Genomic DNA, 20,634 nt, shown 5'->3' with positions numbered 1-20,634 from the left:
CTCGTCTACTGACTGGCTATGCTTAATGTCTTTGAACTGCAGAGTTTTTCACCTGTAAACTGGGGGCAATAACAACAGCTGCCTCATAGATTTAGTGTGATGAAAAAACTAATGAGGCAAAGAACTTGGCGGTTTCTGACATACTGTACCCACTCAATAAATGTTTTAAAAATATATATAGAAAGAATGTGAGTGAGATTCATACCTACTCTTGTCTGACTCCAAAGCCTATACCCTGTATTACATGACCCTGCAGAGGGAGCAGGTAGAAAATTCCAGAGAGGAGAAGAAGTACCAGCAATGTGTCTGCTAAAGAAAGGTGGAGTCCTCTTCATGCCTGACGTAAGGTCGGGTTGGTGAAGTAATGGCACAGCGATGGGATAAATCGGGTGGAAGCTGATTCTGTAGGGCCTCAGAAGCTGGGCAAAGGGTAGAGGCTGGAGGCCACAGAGACCCAGAAGGCCAGCGAGCTGGCGGACGCGGCTGAGGGTGTGGCTCTCAGCAGTGTGGGTGGCGAGGGGGGCGGTTCTGGGACTCCGCTTGTGACACCACCAAGAAAGGTGTGCGGTCACATGGCCCCGCACTGGGGGAATAAAGAACAGGAAGAAGGGCCACGTGGGAGGATGCTGGCCCGGGTGTCACCACCTCGCACAGCTGGCAGCACAAGTGGGGGGCCCTCAGTGCCGCCCTCCCTGCTGGGAGACCCCATCCCGCTGCCAGTGCCCTGGCCATGGCTTCCCCCGCTGTGGACCTGACCTCCCTGATGTCCCTGACCTCCCTGACCTACCAAAGCTACAGTCAGCTTTAACTAGAGGTGATTTTGTCTTGATTAAAAGAAAAAGTCAACAATGTTTTATTCTAGATAATCACAAAATTGAATGAATGAGAAAAATGTAGTATACCAGAGAGTCCCTTAGAGTATAATTTTTTGCCTTCAGCAAGCTCACGTACTGTTTTGTTTTGTTTTGTTTTGTTTGTTTTGTTTTAAGCCTCACATACTGTTTTAATGCCTACCTATAATTTACGGAAGATTTAGTAAAGTGACTACACTGCTCAAAAGACCTGACATTTCTAATTTTACATCCCATTTTTTACATTTTCACCAGATAAGATATGTTCAGTTTGAGTACAATAATGCTCAGCCTTCTTTCTTAGCAGTATAGCCGCGTGGTTCTACCTAATAGGCTTTATGATTATCTACAAAGGTTAATATCTGAAGATAAAAAGAAATTAAACTGAATGTTTCCTGAGCAAATCCTTTGTTAATTAGACTAAAAGCTGGCATCTGTAGGCACAGGTATTGCTAACATATCAAAGGAGCCCGAGTCTTGCAAATTAGTAACTATTGTATGTTCAGCCAGTGGTTGGAATGAAAACATATAAGAATTGTAGTAATAACAGTAATAATTATATCATGTTAGGAAAGGGTATATCCTAACGATTAAGAATATGGGATCCCCAGAGAGTCATGGGGTTGAGTCCTGACCTCACTCCTCTTTAGCTGAATAAACTTTGCATGTTGTATCATAAATCATAGTTTACAAAAAACCTATATTTATTTATCTGAACTGGTCAGTCCTGGGAGGTAGGCAGGAAAGGGGTTACTATTCTCATCTGATGTAAGAACTGAAGTTCAAAGAGGCATTAAGTAACTTAACTGAAGTTAATTAATGGCAAATCCAAGACTCAAAATCTGGTGCTTTTTCCTCTACATCGTTCAGCTGCACAGACCAAAAACAAGACAGTGAAGGAGCCCCAACTTTCCTGAATATAAGAGCAGGTCCCTCAAAGTGAGAGAGTGGCATGGACATATATACACTACCAAATGTAAAATAGCTAGCTAGTGGGAAGCAGCCGCATAGCACAGGGAGATCAGCTCGGTGCTTTGTGACCACCTAGAGGGTTGGGATAGGGAGGGTAGGAGGGAGGGAGACGCAAGGGGGAAGAGATATGGGGATATATGTATATGTATAGTTGATTCACTTTGTTATAAAGCAGAAACTAACACACCATTGTAAAGCAATTATACTCCAATAAAGATGTTAAAAAAAAAAAAATACAGGTCCCTGATAGCAGTAGTTTCTGAGGGCCGGCCCACAGACAGTGGTGATGCATGACAGCATTTTCCTGTCTGTGTCATTCAGACTTGAGGGCTGATGGTGAAGTGAGAAAATGTGGGGCAGAGTAGGGAGTTTTAAAGAGTTAAACTTATTCAATTTAAAGGACTGCCTTTTACTGTAAGGTTACATCTTTCCTACTTTTGGGTGTTAAAATAGTCTTATAAAATGATGACAGAACATAGTAACTTTTTGTTGTTGTTGTTAACATCTCTACTTGATGTAATAGAACTTTGGCAAAACCATATTGGTCGACAAACTTTGTTTTAGAAATTTGTTGAGTCCAGAATTTGAGAATCAATGCTCTAGCGTGATTTCATTGTTTTATGTATTAAGAGTGTAAGTTTACAGTGTTATTTAGTTATCTACATTAAGCCATAAAATCAGGCACTTGAATTTTTATACACATTTAATTTTCTCTTTCGTTTTTATTGTCTAAGTCAGTGATTCTTAGCTTTTTTGGCAGCAGTCACAGACCACTTTGAGAATCTGATGAAAACTATGGATTCCTCTCACTACCCCACCCTCAAAAAGCACACGCACAATTACCAGTACAAAGTAGTTTGCAAACTTGGCAGTACTGAAAGTAAGGAGCCTCTAGGCGGCGCTAGTTGGTTTGATCATATATCCCATTCTGTTTTTTTCATCTTGTTTGTTTTGCTCTGTTAGGTATTAGGGCTTATACAGGGGACGTTGGTTTCACAAGAGACAGGGTAGGGCTTCCCTGGTGGCACAGTGGTTAAGAATCCGCCTGCCAAGGCAGGGGACACGGGTTCAAGCCCTGGTCCAGGAAGATCCCACATGCCCCAGAGTAACTAAGCCTGTGCTCCACAACTACTGAGCCTGCACTCTAGAGCCTGGGAGCCACAACTACTGAAGCCCGCGCGCCTAGAGCCCGTGCTCCACAACAAGAGAAGCCACCGCAATGAAAGCCCACACACTGCAATGAAGAGTAGCCCCTGCTTGCTGCAGCTAAAGAAAGCCCATGCGCAGCAACGAAGACCCAAAAATAAAAAAATAAAATAAATAAATTTATATATAAATATATATATATAAATATATAAATTTATATAAAAAAAGAGGGTAGAAGGCTCAGTGTCAGGACCTAATGTTTATTTGGAGGTCCCTATACCTCATGTGGTTTTTCAGGTAGAGCTGTCATTTGATGGAAGATGGTGAATATTATTAGATGGTTTTGGCAAGGAAGTAGGGAGCAAGGATTCTTATATACAGTCGTGACAGTATAAGTTGATGTAATTTCTTTGGAGGGCAATCTGGAAATATCTATCAGCATTTAAAGTGCACATACTTGTATGTGAAGACATGTATACAAAGGTCTTTGTTGGAGCTTTTCATATATGAGTAAACAACTGGAAACATACATATCCATCGGTATGAGACTGGTTATATAAATTATGTATTCAAACTAGAATACGATGCAGCCATGAAAAAGGATGAAGCAGCACTACTGATGACAAAATGGAATGACCTCCAAAATATATTGTTATGTGAAAATGCATTTTAAAAGGAGGAAATGCACACACACGTGGGTTTGGCTGTTTCTGGAGTTTACACAGCAGTTGGTAATAACGACTGGCTTGGAGGTGAGGCCTGGGGAGACAAGGGTCTGCAGCGGGAGAGATACTTACTTTTTCTATATATTGTGGTGCCTGAATAATTTTAACTGGGTCCTGGTATTACTCAGTTTTTTAAAAAGCTAGTTTTTAAAAAGAACAAATTTTTAAAATCAGTATGCAATATGAGAAAAAGAGATGAAAGGATATTTAGATTAGATGAAATCTGCCTAAATGAAAGGGATGATGCAACACCAACAGACTTTTCTTTTTTTAAAATTTTATTGAAGTAGAGTTGATTTACAATGTTGCATTAATTTCTGCTATACAGCAAAGTGATTCAGTTATACATATGTATACATTCTTTTTCATGTTCTTTTCCATTATGGTTTATCCCAGGATACTGACTATAGTTCCCTGTGCTGTACTGTAGGACCTGGTCGTTTATCCATCCTGTGTATACTAGTTTGCCTCTGCTAATCCCAAACTCCCAAACCATCCCTCCCCCTTGGTAACCACATGTCTGTTCTCTGTCTGTGAGTCGAACAGACTTTTCTTTTCGCCTCATTCGCTAATGTAAGAACAAGGGACACCTGATGGAGGTGAGAACTGGTAAATGAATAAATCAAAGGAAATAGCTTCTCACGCAGCGTGTGGCCAGTCTAAGGGATTTACCGCCAGAGGCATAGAGTCAAATATTGTGGCTGGAGTTTTTTTTTTTTTTTTTTTTTTGGAAGTCTGGTCACTTCTGTGCAGTCATAACACTGTCGTTATGCAAGAAAAGATAAGGGTAATCAGACCTGGTGGTGCAGGATGTAAGCTGATCATTGCAAAGGAAGGAATTTCTCCCCAACCTCCCTTCTTTTTTGGCTTCTTCCAGTGCCTCAGAATAAACATTACACAATTGGCTAGGTCTGCTTTGAAGAATGGACAGTACTTCCTCTGAATCATTAGATATCATACACAGCCAAAGGAAGGATTCCAGACCTGCCAGGGCAGCAAAGCTCATCATTCTTTTTTTTCTTTTTTTGCACCCAGAGTGATGGGCCCTTCAGTTCAGAATGAAGAGTTTTAGCAGAGCCCTCCTGCTGCTGTCCTGCTCCTGCTTTTCCCAGGAAAGCACGGGCTGAAAGGGAAAGAACGGATTTCAGCTCGCCTCCTGTGGAGCTGGCAGTCTCGTATAAACAACAAACCCCAGATGATTGAGGGAGGGACTGAATAGATATTCAGGAAATAATTCATGCTTTTTTCTCTTTCTCTTTCCTTCTTTGGCTCCAACTAGTAATGAATCCCTCCACCAGGGGGTAGACAGAAGACATAAACTAGTGCTGACCAATCTCATTAAGCCCCGGTTACCTATTTGACATTGTTATAGGTCTCGTTTACCCACATGACTCAAGAAATACTGCACCCAGGTACCTCTGTCTTATGTTTTAAGATCAAGAGTAATGGGTATCAGGTTGACTTGGATTTGAGCAAGTAAATGGGGTGTAAAATAGAATATTATGTCAAGGTGAGCAAGGTAAGTTGCACTTAACAAAACCCACTGCCGAAGGACTCCATTCTGTCCCTCCCATGTGATCAGGTCAAGGGCAAACCTTTAAGTGTCCAATCACATGAATAAGAGGACCCTCTTGTTAAAGGCATTTCTCCCCCATTGTGGAATACAGTCGCAGGCAGACAGAGCATTCGTTCAGTGTGCAGGATGAATGCGTTTCCCTTTTTCTTTCTTTCTTTCTTTCTTTCTTTCTTTCTTTCTTTCTTTCTTTCTTTCTTTCTTTCTTTTGTGGCTGCGCCGCATGGCTTGCAGGATCTTAGTTCCCCAGCCAGGGCTCGAACCCGGGTCCTCTGCAGTGGAAGCCCTGATTCCTAACCCCTGGACCGCCAGGGAATTCCCCGCTTGCCTTTTTCAGGGCTTTGCATTGCAGGGCCTTTGCTGTCAGCCAGTAGCTGGATGGTGTCTACCCAATTAGTGATCCCGGGCCCACCTGGTGGCCGAACACGGGGCATGGCATCTTGTATGTCCTACAGACAAGATTCAAAACAGTCAGTATCCAAACACCCAAAGCCAGGAGAAACTTGTTTTGGTCATTATTCTTTGGCTTAATTACATGCTAGAAAGTTCCAGCTGAACTTTTAAAAGAAGATCTCTCATTATATTTAATTAGAATTCCTTTTTTGCTAGCCAAACCCACTGGCACCATGTGCAATCCCAACTTTCCACTGTTTTAGGAGACCCAGTCCATTTCCAACGTTGTCCAATAGAAATGTCTGTGGTGAAGGAAGTGTTATGCATCTGAGCTGTCCAATACGGCAGCCACCAGCCAAGGACCTGGGTGTCTGATCTGATCTGCTTTTCATTGACTTGTAAACAGCGATGCCACCCCAGCTTCAGTGTCCCTTAACGTCTGGGCCCATTTTGACATTAGCGTCCTAGCAAATATACAGAAGTGATACAGCTATTTTCTTCCTTCCTGGGCAGAGCACTGGCTCTCTTTTTTTATGAAGATTCAAAAGCAATGTTATGATACTGTTTCTCTGTTTTCACACAGTTTTAGGGAAAGGGGTGCAGTCTTGTCACCGTGCAGAGGCTGCCATTGTGACTCAGGTGCTGTAACAGGACCTGTGATCCCACCTTATACCTGAATGACAACCTCAGCGAACAGTAGTGAGGCCTCATTTTCTAAGTGGAATAACCTTGAGTAGAAATCTAAGAATCTAATGTTTGCATAGCCAAGAGCAACATGGGGTACTGGGAAATTCCATCGGTAAGGCAAGCAACTTCTTGGCAGCAGGAACCATGTCTTTTATCTGTTTCCTTCATTCCTAGCATAAATTTTAATAAGTGCTTCTCCAATGAGTGACATAGTATGTGAATGAACAAATGAATATGGCTCAAAAGGGATGCTAGTAACATAACCTCCCAGGAGTCTCTCATTAAAGTCCCCAGCACCCTAGCAGGTATCTTTACTAGCAGAGATGTTATGGAGACACACAATGTAACTAATAATGTTTTGGACTTTTGCAGCAACTGATAAACCACTGCAAACTCCTTTATGACTAGTTTGAGTGCTGTACAGTTACATGGTAACCTACATTTATAAAATCTATGAGTCCAGAAAAAAATTTCCATTTTCCACAAAACTTTTATTTCTCTTTGAATGTGTTTTGTATGATGGCCCTCCTCCCTTCCTCGCCATTCCTTTTCATCTTGACCTGCTTTTTACCATGGCACTGACTGATGGACATGATGTGGCCCACTGCCTCCCTTTGGTGATTCCTGCTCAATTTCACCATTATTATGGTCAGTTGCATGAAATTGCTTTGTAGGGACTTCCCTGGTGGTCCAGTGGTTAAGACTCTGCGCTTCCACTGCAGGGGGTGCAGGTTCCATCCCTCGTCCGGGAACTAAGATCCCACATACTGAGATCACACACGCTGCTCGCTGCCAGAAAAAAAAAAAAAAAAAAATTGCTTCGTGAACTAAAGCACAGGGTAGTTCCTTTTGCAGATAGCAAAACAAGAGCCTCGCTTTTCTATTCTAAGGTGCTTCCTTAACAGCGTTCACCGTCTGCATGTTTTTTAAGAGCTGGGCAGCCTGTCTGCTTTCTTCATTGTTCTCATCAAAACAATCCATCAGTTTCTTCACCTGATCAACCTATTTCTGCCTTTAAGCCTTTTTTTTTTTCAAGTTGTGCCTAATGATTGGAATGTCCTATCAGGTCAAGTGCTCTAACCTCATTTCCTTCCTAATATCAACATACTTGAAATTCCAACTCAGAAGTAGATACTTTCAAACAGCAAACCAGGTTGTTATGGAAGGAAGAACTCAGAGCTCTAGGAAGTGTGATAACTGTTCTAAAAATCTACTTGTGCCACTAGCTGGTTGTATGATCTTGGATAAATTACTCACCTTGCCTGGGGTCATTTACTACCTCTGTAATATGGGGAGAAAGAAGTCCAGGTGACCCAAATGATCCCTCCATACTGTAAAGTCTGTGGGATTAAGGTACACTGTCTGCTCCCTACCATCCTGTCAAATCCCACAGTGATGACACGCTCTCTAACAAGTGATGCTGCAAATATATTCTGTAATGAATTAGAAATAATTGCACACTTCATTTACGTGAAATGTATTATGTACACTGCTATACTCTCAGCATAGTACCATGGATGGATAGGTATTTAATATGTGGCGGTGATGAAACATTTATGGTAGAGATTTGCTTCGGTTAAGGGCAGACTAGTCAATTCAGATCAACCCCCCTCAGAGAACAAAAAAATATTTTTTTAGTTGGTTGAATATATAGAGTGCAAACAAGTTAGTGAATAATTATAGTGCCAAGATCAGGGAAAAGAAAATTACAGAGAAATGAGCATTTGGGCCCATTTTTTCCTTAGGGACCTCTGCCTGTTCCAGAAGTGGTAGCTGAGAGATTGAAAAGCTGAGCAAAGTTTTTGACAAACTCACAGGACTGGGGATCCAGAAATTGAGTTTGGGGTCCATCGTGGCAGCAGGCTGGCGTACCTCAAACACTTTAGATTGGAAAGGAGTCAGTATGTACTGAAATAGACCATTCCTCACAGACACTGTAGTTCATCTGTGAATCACCTCAATCCCAGCTTGGATTAAGATAATTGAAACTGCTATAGCCCTAGATGTCTGTTGAGAGCAAATTTATATTCCTCTTTGGAGAAATATAGCCATCATCCGAGGCCTTAAGTTCTCTCTACAACATTTCATATAAAATGTCCATAATTCAGTCAAATATAATCATGCACGTGGGAGTTAAGACAATGTGATTAAATCCCAAGAGAGACAATACACAACAGAAATGGACTCACAGGGGATCTGGATAATGACATTATCTTACACAGACTTTAAAATAACTGACTAATATGTTTAAGGAAATAAGATAGGCTTTCTAGCAGATTAGATACAGCTGAAGCAAGAACTTGTGGAGTGAAAGAAACATCTTAAGAAAATATCCAGAATGAAGCATGGAAAAAATAAAAGTTTAGAAAATACAGAAAAGGGTGAGGGGCAGGGGATATAATGAAAAATATAACAGTAGGAAACAGTACAGTCTTTCCAATTATTGGCTCTGGGTGAATTGAATACCCACATGGAAAATAAAATGTGGCCCCAACTTCCATACCGTGCAAAAAATAATTAATCCCACATGAGCTGCAGGTTTAAATATGAAAGATAAAATTATAAAGCTTCTAGAAGATAAGTTAGGAGCATATTTTCATGAGTTTTGAAGGGAAAGATTTCTTACACAGGATCCTAAAAGTTTAACCATGAATGACAAGACTTAGGCTTCCTTAAAATCTACAACTTTTGTTTTCAAACGGTAACCTTAGAAAGTGAAAAGGCAAGCCACAGAGCGGGAGAACATATTTATAACATCTATAACAAGGGATGTGTAGCCAAACAAATTAGTCATGGAGCCCATAAAGAGAATATCCAAATAGCCAATAAACATATGAAAAAGTGCCCACTCACATTAGTCATGGGGAAATGCAGATTAAACTAGAGTGCAACACTATTACACACACCCACCAGAATGGCTGCAGTTTAAAGGACGGGCCACACCAAGTGTTGGTCAAGATGTGAAGAAATGGGAATTTATATACTGCGGGTAGGAGTATAAACTGGCACATTCTGGAAAAACTTGGGCATTATCTACTAAAACTGAACATAGATCTGCTCAAAGACCTAGCAAGTCCATTCCCAACAGAAATGTGAGCCCAGGTGTACCGTAAGACACACACAGGACTATTTATCAGAGCATGGTTTGTAAGAACACCAAATTGGAAGGAACCCAAATAAACATCAGCAGCAGAATGGATACATAAATTGTGGTATGTTCATACAATGAAGTAATGTACTGCCCCCCAAAATGAACAAACTCAGCCATATATAATAATATGGATGAACCTCACAAACGTAATGTGAGTGAAACAAGCTAAATATAAAATTATATATACGATATGACTCCATTGATATCATGTTCAAAACAGTAAAACTAATATCTGGTGGTGATAGAAGTCGAAATAGTGGTATCCTTGGGGAGGTGGGAGAATGTAGTGATTGGGGCTTGTGGGGTGGTGGTAATGTTCTAATTCTTGACCGGGTGATAGTCATGCAGGACTGTTCTCTCTGGATGATTCACTGAGCTGTACACTTTTAAAAGATAAAACCCTATGATTATGTTTATTCAAACTGGGATTTATTATTTGCTGAACTCTAGGCTGAATGCTCGAATTGGAAAGGTGACTCGGAGACAGAGTCGGGTGTCCAGGAATTCGGAGTCTAGCTGTGGACAGTGTCCACAAATTGCTAGGACGTGATGACATGCTAATTACATGATAATGTGCCGTCAAGGGTCAATACAGAGAATTAGATGAGGAGCAGTGCTGATCCTCATCCCACGAGATCGGGATTGGGTTCTCTCAGGAGTCGATATATGCACTGGGTCTTAAAGTGTGATCGGCTTTTCAACAAATGAAGGAGACGGTTAAGGACGTTCTAGGTAGAAAGGGTGAACATAAGCAAGGTTTAAAAGTGCAGGCACGATGGACATACATACACTACCAAATATAAAATAGGTAGCTAGTGGGAAGCAGCCGCATAGCACAGGGAGATCAGCTCGGTGCTTTGTGACCACCTAGAGGGGTGGGATAGGGAGGGTGGGAGGGAGACGCAAGAGGGAGGGGATATGGGGATATAAGTGTATGTATAGCTGATTCACTTTGTGATACAGCAGAAACCAACACACCATTGTAAAGCAATTACACTCCAATAAAGATGTTAAAAAATAAAATTTATATGGAGACACACACAAAAAAATAAAATAAAATACTGAAAAAAAAAAAGTGCAGGCATGTTCACTCAGCCACTGAAAAGATAATGAGAAAAACCCATATGTGTTCAGTGTTGCATCAGTGCTGACGGCTGATGAGAACGCCAGGAGGATGGTCTGCTGCCAGTGGGAATGAGGAAGGACAAGCGAGGGAGAAGTTTCCCTTGTTGACCTTCAGTCGTAAAGAAGAGTGGACTTACTTTACATACTTGGTAGTAGCCAAGCACCGACAGAAGTAAATACTGAAAATAAAAATTGTGCATATCTTTAGGGGAAAATGCAGGGGCTCCTGTGCCCCTGTTCACGCTCTGCTCTCCAGTGCTGATGAGGCTCCCGGGGCACAGCAAGAAACACGTGTGCCCCACGGATTTATGGTTTTCTCTCTGGTCCCACCACTCACGCCACCACCGCCACCCCACCTGTGGGCCAGCATGTACCCCAGCTGATTATCCAAGTGGGCGGGCGGATCTTCCCTAAGCTGGCGCTTCAGCAGCGCCCAGGTCCTATTTTGTGCGTCCCTCTGCTGTGCATTTCACACAGGGTGGTCATCTACCCTGCATCTGTCTCACATTCATGTCGTTGTCCCTCTGCCTGGCACAGCGGCTGCTGTACCCCATGGTGCTGAGCAAATGTTTGTTGAAACCACATTAAATAAAAGCCCAGGTGGTGAGTGGCCCTAATATTGCAGCTGTGGCATTAGGAGAGCTTATCTTGAGCCCCGAAAGGGTGTGGACTGACAGGAGGGCTTACCATCCAAATAAAGACACTTTGGAGTGAGAAAAATGGTATTATGAATACATATGCCAGGGTCAACCCAGGATTTTCTGGAGGAAACTGAGAGATTTGGTCACCCTCATATGACGGTATAGCTACAGGGTGACAGGAGGTGTCCCTGAGTCCCTCAAGGAAGTCCCATCTCTCCTGTGATCCCAATCCTGTGTGACACCACTCTTGTCCATCCTAGACCTCTGAGAGGAAGGTGGTCCTGGGAGTAGAGCAGGCTTCGTCCCCCTGCATGTCCTCACGAGTTCCACTTGTGACACACCACACCTTCAAGGTTGAGTGCTCATCTCCCGCGGGCCCACGGGGTTCCTGCTGAATCTCTGAAGCCTGATGTTTGGCCCCCGTGTGACCCGTGCAGAGGCCGAGAGGTGCTTGGTCCCTGTGGCCAGTGATGGGATCCAGCATCGTGCCGTGTTTGTAGGCACACGCGATGTGCACCCACGCGGCCCTGTGCTTCTGCTTCAGAGACAGAGCCTTCCCCATCGCAAGGGTTCCCGCGCGCCGTTTTTATCTCACCGCAGGCACTTCCGAGGCCACAGTCAGGATGGTTTCCCTGATTTCAGGGGGATCAGTTCAGGAGACAGTAAACGTCCTGATAGACTGAGGGCTTCCTAGAATATGGGGTCCGACCAAAGGGGAGATGAATGACGAAGATATAAATTCGCCATGAAAGAAAACAGCGCTCCCCAGCACCAAAAAATACTTTCCGTGCTATGTAAGTAACGCACAAACATTACAGCCAATTCGCACTTGATACACGATGAACTTCCCCATTTCTCCGATAGGAAGGCTGTGAAGTGAGATAAAGCAGAGGCATGCTGTGGCGGACAAACATCTCGGCATCCAGTAAACCTCCACGTGTTTCTTTTTCTGTTTTCAAGACTGGTTGCTATTTCCTCCGTGCCCCTTGTTTATTAGTGTATTGACTCATCCAGAGTCGAGCTCCTTGTTTCCACACCAGAGAGACGGAGTCGCACATCTGCCAAGCAGAGTCGGCAAGAGATAACAGCCAGCAACAACAATAGTCTTCCTCAGTCTGTCGGCCAAAAAAACTTTTGGCAGAGCGGGCTGAGAATAACTTATCACCGGTGCCTGTTCTGGAAGCACAGAGTAGTTGTTTGCCAGACAGAGATAACAAGCAGGATGCGACCAAGAGCCAGAATCGCTCTGGAAGTCGGGGCTCCACCTGGCAGACGCTGAAGAGGAAAGAGGGATGGAGCAGCCAGTTAGCACATGGTTTCCTGGTGCCCGGTCCTGGCTGTCAACACGTGCCAGTGTTCCTGAGTCAGCCAGAAGGATTGAGTTTATTCCTGAGTCCTGTAAAGAATGCTTAATGGTTTATGCTGCAGGGAAGAATTTCCAGAGATGTGATTTTAAGAAAAACAAACAACAACAAAAAACTGTTAATGCAAGCAACTCATCTGAAAGAGAGAATCTGTTCATTTTCAGTTGCTTTGGTTAAAAAATACATGATGGTGTGATGAGATGGGTGTTTGATTGTCTTATAAATCACCCTCTCAGTGTCTGACACGTCCTTCATTCTCAAGGGGTGGCTTTGATTACCTAGAGATGTAGTTGAAGGTTTCTAGGAGGCTGGACCTGCTTATTCTGAGCTGCCGGAAGGGCATCTGAAACTAGTATTAACTGTTCTACTCACCTCACTTGTCCTTAAATGTCGGGATGGTACACATTGCTCTGCAGGCTGTTTCAGCTTCAAAGGTTAGATGCACCAAGTGGCACCACCCTTGCCAGTTTCCGTTGTCAATTTCTGATGAAAATTTCCTTCCTTGTCTCACAGAACTTTTTAGAGTGATAATTAAAACAGCAATAAGGGAATGATTGTTTTAGTAGTAAGTTCAATACTGTACTGTAAATCACTTAAACTACAAGTCCTGTGTAGCGTGTGAGTGCTAATCAGCTTTATTCGTTTGAGAGAGGGCAGTGGAGAGCAAGGCATCTGGGTTCTGTTTCAAAGTCACAGAGCTTGTTCTTCAACAAGGACTCAAAGCAGATGTCAGAGCTGCGTTATAGGAATCTTGATACATAATTGATGTTTACAGAGTGACTTAAGATTCCAACGTGAAAGCTCCCTTGTCAGTAACTTAATTACACTGTCTGTAAATATAGTATACTCTTTCCCCTCACCTAACACCCACTCTTGTTCTGTCAGTTATTGTAAACTAATCAGCATCATCTCCAGGGGTTGTGCTAGGTCACCTAAAAATATCCCTCTGGATTCTACAGCACTCCTTTCTTCTTAATATGTGGATGGGTTTGTTTTTGTACGTTGGTCATTTAAATCCCCTGAAGAGAGGGATCTCAGGGTATGAGTCTTACCTCAATGAAAGCCATGTTTCCTGGCTCCTCTGCAACATATTTTCAGTAAGATTTTGGCAGGTGAAGATGAGGCTTAGCTACAGATTGCTTCGGTTTGGGTAAGGACCACACATCTTTTTTTTTTTTTTAAGGTAATTTTTTTTTAATTAATTTATTTTTTTAACATCTTTATTGGAGTATAATTGCTTTACAATGTTGTGTTAGTTTCTGCTGTATAACAGAGTGAATCAGCCATGTGTATACATATATCCCCATATCCCCTCCTCTTGCGTCTAGGACCATGCATCTTGGTTGAAGCATTTTTGTCATTAGCCTCTTGGTCTGTTTAAGATTGTGGTTAGCTATCTGATATCAATAGCAGCCCATTTCTTGCACTGGGCAGTTCACTAACTTCATATAGATAACTCAGAAATTTCAAGGTCAGAAAGGTATAGCACTGACTTACTTGTTATGAGGGGATTTTAGTGCACAGAGCCCTAAAAAGAGAATTCTGAATCTTATGGATCTACCTCCCTTGGGCCGGCCATCTGGAGGGCAGGTGGGAAAGGATGTAGCAATCCAGAAGCCCTAGGGATGTCTTCTGAGTCATCTTCTCCATATAGAAAAATAGGACCTAGTGGGGAAATGATACCTGCTCACTCCATGCAAGGCCTGCAGTTCATGTGTGTATATGAGACAAAACTGGTTTCTGTCAGTATAGAAGATACTAACGGGTAATTGGTGAAGAATTATTTTCCAAAATTCAGTTAATGTGATAAATTATTTTTTTTTTTGATTTTCAGAATGCTAATAATGGAATGAAATAGGCCCTTGTTTTATCTCAGCCACATTATCCCCCATCTAGACAGTTTTTTTTAATAAACAATTATGCTTTTGAGACAGTAATATTTTAGAACAGAAAATGGATTAAGGGAAAAGTGATGACACTGAACACCTTTAAGGCAAATCATCTGAAAGTTAAAGAGAAGCAAAGACAATCTTAATTACTACTATATTGCCGTATTTTCTCAAATCTAAGATGCACTTGATTATTTTCTTACATGTTACATTTCTGAAATGAATAGCATCTTACAATGGATCTCTATATTTAATGTGACAGTGTTACTTTCCTTCCCCATCTCCCCCAAAAGTCTGTTATAAACTCATCATCTTAAAAATCAGTGGCATCCTAAAATTAATGGAATAAAGAGGCCTAGAATTAAGCAGAGATAAATTTTCCTATATTTCCTCAGAGTCTGTCATTTTACATATTAAAGTTTAAAGATTAAGTTTTTTTTTAACATCTTTATTGGAGTATAATTGCTTTACAATGGTGTGCTAGTTTCCACTTTACAACAAGGTGAATCAGTAACACATACACGTATGTTCCCATATCTCCTCCCTCTTGCGTCTCCTTCCCTCCCACCCTCCCTATCCCACCCCTCTAGGTGGTCACAAGCCACTGAGCTGATAAAGATTAAGTTTTTTCCTTTCTGATTTCACGATTGTCCTCAACGGAGTGTCCCATATGAGGGTGATCGTCTTAACTCTGTATTTCTTGGAGAAAATGTATGCAAAATCATCACCCATTGTGACATTTAGTATTTCTTAATTATTGTCAGTTAATGGCTCAGAATGGTGAGAGAGAAAATATAAAATTCAGTAATGTTTCCTTTTGGAGCTAGGCTTCTAAAAATCCCTGAACACCTTCGCAACCATTGTGTAATACATGTGGCAACTCGGACGTGCTCTGTTTGCACACCAAGCGGGTGTCCTGCAACACAGTCTGACACCAGCTACCTGGAGTGAGTGTCACACTCCACAGGGTTACGGGCTCAGTCTCACAAGCCTGCCCTCTCTTCTGACACCAACCCCAAGGCTCAGGCACCTGTGATTCTGACAGACTGGCAATAAATGTAAGGGTTCCCCTAGAATAACTCATAGAACTCAGGAAAGTGCTGTACTTATGATTACAGTTTTATTATAAGGGATACAAATGGAAGAGACACCCAGGGCCAGGTCTGGGAGGGTCTTAGACACAGAGCCTTTGTGCCTCTCCATGTGGAATCTGGGTGGGCCCCCTCCCCGCACATCAGGGTGTTCACCAACCAGGAAGCCCCAGAGTTTAGGGGGTGGTCGTATTAAGTAGGTACGATTGATTAAATCATTGGCCACATGATTGAACTCCATCTCCAGTCCCCCCTTCCTGGAGGTTGAGCTGGTCCCAAATTCCCACCCTCTGATCAAGTGATTGGTCTTTCTGGTGACCAGCCCCAACCTGAAGCTCTCTAGGGACCCACCTTGAGTCATCTCATTAGCATAACAAAGACATTCCTGTCACTCTGGAAATTTCAAGGGTTTCTGGATCTCTGGGCCAGGAACTAGGGACAAAGACCAGCTATATAATCTCTGTGGTACCACGGGGCATGATCCAGATTTTGTATAAGGTTCTAGCTCGTGTCTCCAGCTCTGTCCTTTTCACTGGCTTACTTACATTCCACTGCAGGCTCCTCAGGATGTCTTCCTGCCATCTGCAGCTCAGCAAATTCCAAATTATGCTTAGCTTCATCCCCTGAATTAGCTTGTCCTAAGTCCCCCATCATGGTTTACAGAAACCACTGTCCTCCTGGGCATTGAAACTCCAAGTTTCGGGTTCATCCTCAACTCTCTCTGGTTATTAAGATTTTCTGTAAGTCTTGTCCGATCCCATTATTTAGATCACTTTACAGCTTTTTTTGAACGTAGGCTCCCTGATAATGTGTTAAAAGATCCAAAAGCGAACAAGTCATTAGAACCCAGACCGTGTTAAACTCCACACACTTCCTCACTTTGTCTTTCGCCCCAGAGATGCCGGGAGGTCCCCTCTGGTTGAGAATTTCAGGGCTAGATTATAGGCGGATCACAGTCATCCTCAGCCCTTCAGAATCAAAGGTCATTGGTCATGTTCCAAGGGAACTTCCTCCCTGTGCCCTTGACCACACTGCCACTAGGTGTCTCGCAAGGCAGGCTTAGGGACTGAACCCTGAGGTAGGGCTGGGTCGCTTGGGAGTGGCAGGGAGAGCTGGCAAGCAGTAGGTGATTGTAGGTTGCAAACAGACTAATCTCAATTTTCCTTTCCTTTTCCTTGGTATTCTATTTTATACATCCCACCAATCAAAATTTCCTACCCCACTTCTTTAGTGCATCCGTTCATTCACTTGATCGTTCATTGATTCACTCATCCCCGATCTCTTGAGCACTTCCTCTAGGCCAGGCAGTGTTCTAGCATCAGGATAGAGCAGCATTTAACAAAACACAGCCCCTTCCTTCTGGGAGATCCCAGTCTGGTGGTAGGGGAGGTAAGTAGACAGATATACAAGAGAATTTCAATATGTGCTAAGTGCTATGAAAACAGTATTAAACTAGGCTAACATGATAGAGAGTGCTGGGGGGGTGGGTGGTTGGACGCTCAGGGAGGATTCTAGGATTACACTGCGCAGAAGCCAGGGAAGTGTGGTAGTTGAGAACATGGGATTTGGAGGCGAATAGACCTGTTTTCGGACCACAAAGGACCACTTGCCCTTAACTCTGAAATTAGAGAAATTGGGCCAAACTTTGTTCAGCTTGAGTTGGCTCCTGGTTCCCATCAGGGAAACTCTGCTTTGAGAGAGCCCTAGCATTCTTTCCTGCAAGTTCAGTGTGATAAGGCCACACAATCCGGTTGCTGTGTCCTCCTGCATCACTTCCCTTACTGTCCCTAAAAGAGCCTCCAGGGGTCCATACTGGTTCCCTACTAAAGTGAGGGCTTAGGAATGAACCTCCCTGCTTCTGCTGCTTTAGATTCTGTGCCCACCCCCCACCCCCGCCCGCTCTTCTCTCTCCATAAATAAACCTTCCTTCTGTTTATTTAGGGTGGTGAGTCTCTATTTCCACACAAGGTCGCAGTCAGCCTAAGGGCCCTCCTTGAGGTATTCTGCATTCAGGAATCTTGGTAGGGATCTTGGTAGGGAGCACCCCTCTTGGGATTAATAGGAACAGGCAGGGCAGTGACAGTGAAATGTGAAGAATGTTTGGGGGTGGGGAGCGCCCTGCAGGCCCATGGTGCTTTTTCACAGGCAGGCAGCCCCTGGATGACTGAATGCCTTATTATTAAATCATGCAGGGGGGAAAAAGTCACTTTTGGCCTGAAACCAAATATGGGAACTTTCAACACCAAAGGCAACTTTCTCAGAATGTTTTATAAGGAGCTCTGTTTGAAGTTTCAAGTCAATGTAATATCCGGCTTAAAGATACACTTTTGTTGTAGTTCTTAATCGTAACTCATTTGAAATAACAAGTATGTCAATTGCCAGTCATCTGCTCTGATCCATCAGGACAATGCTATATTTAATCCAAATTAGTGTAATAGATTATAAAATACCTTTTTGTCTATACTTGTGCCCAGAAGGTCTGGAAATTCATTCTTGCTCCCTATTCTTTTCCTTCTACCCAATCCATGCCCACTATGCACCCACATCCCTCTGCATGGCCTGGTAAGAATCTCTCGCTTTTTCTCTATCTCATTCGGATCTCTGAGCAATAGAAGTAGAAGGAAACAGAAATTAAAAGAGCTTTCTCATAGAACTACCACACGACCCAGCAATCCCACTGCTGGGCATATACCCTGAGAAAACCGTAATTCAAAAAGAGTCATGCACCATAATGTTCACTGCAGCTCTATTTACAATAGCCAGGACATGGAAGCAACCCAAGTGTCCATCGACAGATGCATGGATAAAGAAGATGTGGCACATATATACAACGGAATATTACTCAGCCATAAAAAGAAATGAAATTGAGTTGTTATTTGTAGTGAGGTGGATGGACCTAGAGTCTGTCATACAGAGTGAAGTAAGTCAGAAAGAGAAAAACAAATACCGTATGCTAACACATATATATGGAATCTAAAAAAAAAAAAGGTCATGAAGAGCCTAGGGGCAAGACGAGAATAAAGACGCAGACCTACTAGAGAACGGACTTGAGGACATGGGGAGGGGGAAGGGTAAGCTGTGACAAAGTGAGAGAGTGGCATGGACATATATACACTACCAAATGTAAAATAGATAGCTAGTGGGAAGCCGTCGCATAGCACAGGGAGATCAGCTCGGTGCTTTGTGACCAGCTAGAAGGGCGGGATAGAGAGGGTGGGAGGGAGGGAGACGCAAGAGGGAAGAGATACGGGGATATATGTATATGTATAACTGATTCACTTTGTTATAAAGCAGAAACTAACACACCATTGTGAAGCAGTTATACTCCAATAAAAACGTTAGGAATAAATAAAAGTCTAAAAAAAAAGAAAAAAGAAATAAATAAATAAAAATAAAAGAGCTTTGTCACTGATGTTTCCTAGGGATAAGCTGGAGTGTTTCCCCTTCTAGCTACTGCTGAATTGATGCCTATGCCCCGTGTGAATCCACAGAGAGAGAAAGTCAGCAGAGGAACTGACTCCAAACCAGAACACTAGTACCCACCTAGCTATACTAGAGCCGATTTTGTAAAGACTTCATTAAATATCAGGAAAAGCCTGCTCACGGATAATTAAATTAAAAGTTGCCCAGAAGACCGCATTACATTCAAGAGCATAAGTCGTAACGGTGCTCCAGGTAGAAGCAAACAAGCCGGCAATTCCCAAGACCTCGCTGTCAACAGCGCCTTAAGCCTCCGAGAACGCGGGGACCTCGGGGGTTCATTAGCTCCTGAAGCTCTGTCCCAATACTGGATGGCTCTCACTGTTAGGCAGTTTTCTCTTATTGAACTGAAATTTCTCTCTGCCCACTGGAAATAGCTCTGCGTCTGGGGAGAAGGGAAGGGACGCACAGAAAAGGCCCAATTTTTCTTTTGGGTTGAACACACCCTTCTATCTTATCTCTGGGTTAAACAAACACATGGATTTAAGGAAATAATTTTCTTTCTTTCTTTCTGTTTTTTAGCCACGCCGCGAGGCTTGTGGGATCTTAGTTCCCCGACCAAGGATCGAACCCCAACCCTCGGCAGTGAAAGCGCCGAATCCTACCAACTGGACCGCCAGGGAATTCCCAGGGAATAATTTTCACATGATGTTTTTTCAAGTCCCCTCAGCAACTTGCTTTTCCTCCTCCTGAATTCTTTGTAGGTTGTCTCTGTGTCTCTCACACTGTCGCATCCTAAACCCCTTCCTTCAGTGTGTTCTTCCCTCCCATCGTGACCTTTTCCCCTGATGAAACTTGGGATGGTATCCACCAGATGCTACCCCAACCTTTTAAATTTGCTTTTATGGCTCTACTCTTTATGAAAACAACCACTTACGTTCCTAAAAACACGTGGAATGTGTGTGAATGTGTGTGAATGAGAATATATATTCTTGGTGTTATTGGTAATTCACATGTATTTCTGTGTCTGTACAGCCTGGGAAAGGCGGCTATGTGGAAAACAGACAGGACACTCATCCAAAGGTCTTGTGACACTAATAATAGCATTTTGTGTTTACACTGAGTATTATTGGATAACGGCCACTGTTCTAAAAGCTTTACATGGATTCTCTCATGTACCGTAACCCTCAAAAACTTACCAGGTAGATGAAGAGAAGGCTTAGGAAGATTACCTAACTCATCCAAGCTTCACGGGCCAGTAGAGCCAGGAATCAATCCACCCTCGCGCCGACTACGGTATCCTCCAGCCATCTCTGTGGTCTCTGTCAGTATCCAGTAAACACTCATAGGTTTCATTCCTCAAAACCTAACCCAATTTTGCCCATTTTGAGTGTTCATCTAAATAGTTTTGAGCAAACGCTCAAAGTATGTTTGAAGTCAATTCCCTAGATAAAGATCCAAGGATTTGGCTATATTAGGACACGTGCAAAACTTCTGTGTTTTCTTTTAGACGTTTTGTATTTTTAACTTGTGCACTTAGGTCAAAGAACTGTCTTAAACTAATTTTTGTGAATTGAGGACTTGTAACCACTAGTTTGTTCTCTAT

The 20,634-nt window shown here is 42.8% G+C and overlaps 1 protein-coding gene across 2 annotated transcripts in view; it reads left to right on the top strand.

Annotated features, from left to right (window-relative positions):
• The window catches only part of BLOC1S5 (biogenesis of lysosomal organelles complex 1 subunit 5), an 80,285-nt gene extending 59,921 nt beyond the window's left edge, over nt 1–20,364 (top strand). The window contains exon 5 of one of the 2 annotated variants that reach the window (XM_061194805.1): nt 19,611–20,364. In XM_061194805.1, coding sequence (XP_061050788.1) covers nt 19,611–19,781 — 171 coding nt within the window. In that variant the 3' untranslated portion in view covers nt 19,782–20,364. The remainder of the gene's footprint in view (nt 1–19,610) is intronic. The other variant, XM_061194806.1, reaches the window with a different exon arrangement.
• The last annotated feature ends 270 nt before the right edge of the window (nt 20,365–20,634 follow it).

Source organism: Eubalaena glacialis, chromosome 7 (genome assembly GCF_028564815.1).
Source record: "Eubalaena glacialis isolate mEubGla1 chromosome 7, mEubGla1.1.hap2.+ XY, whole genome shotgun sequence".
NCBI lineage: Eukaryota > Metazoa > Chordata > Mammalia > Artiodactyla > Balaenidae > Eubalaena > Eubalaena glacialis.
The sequence above is the reverse complement of the archived record's forward strand: the minus strand, read 5'-3'. Positions and strand labels throughout refer to the sequence as shown.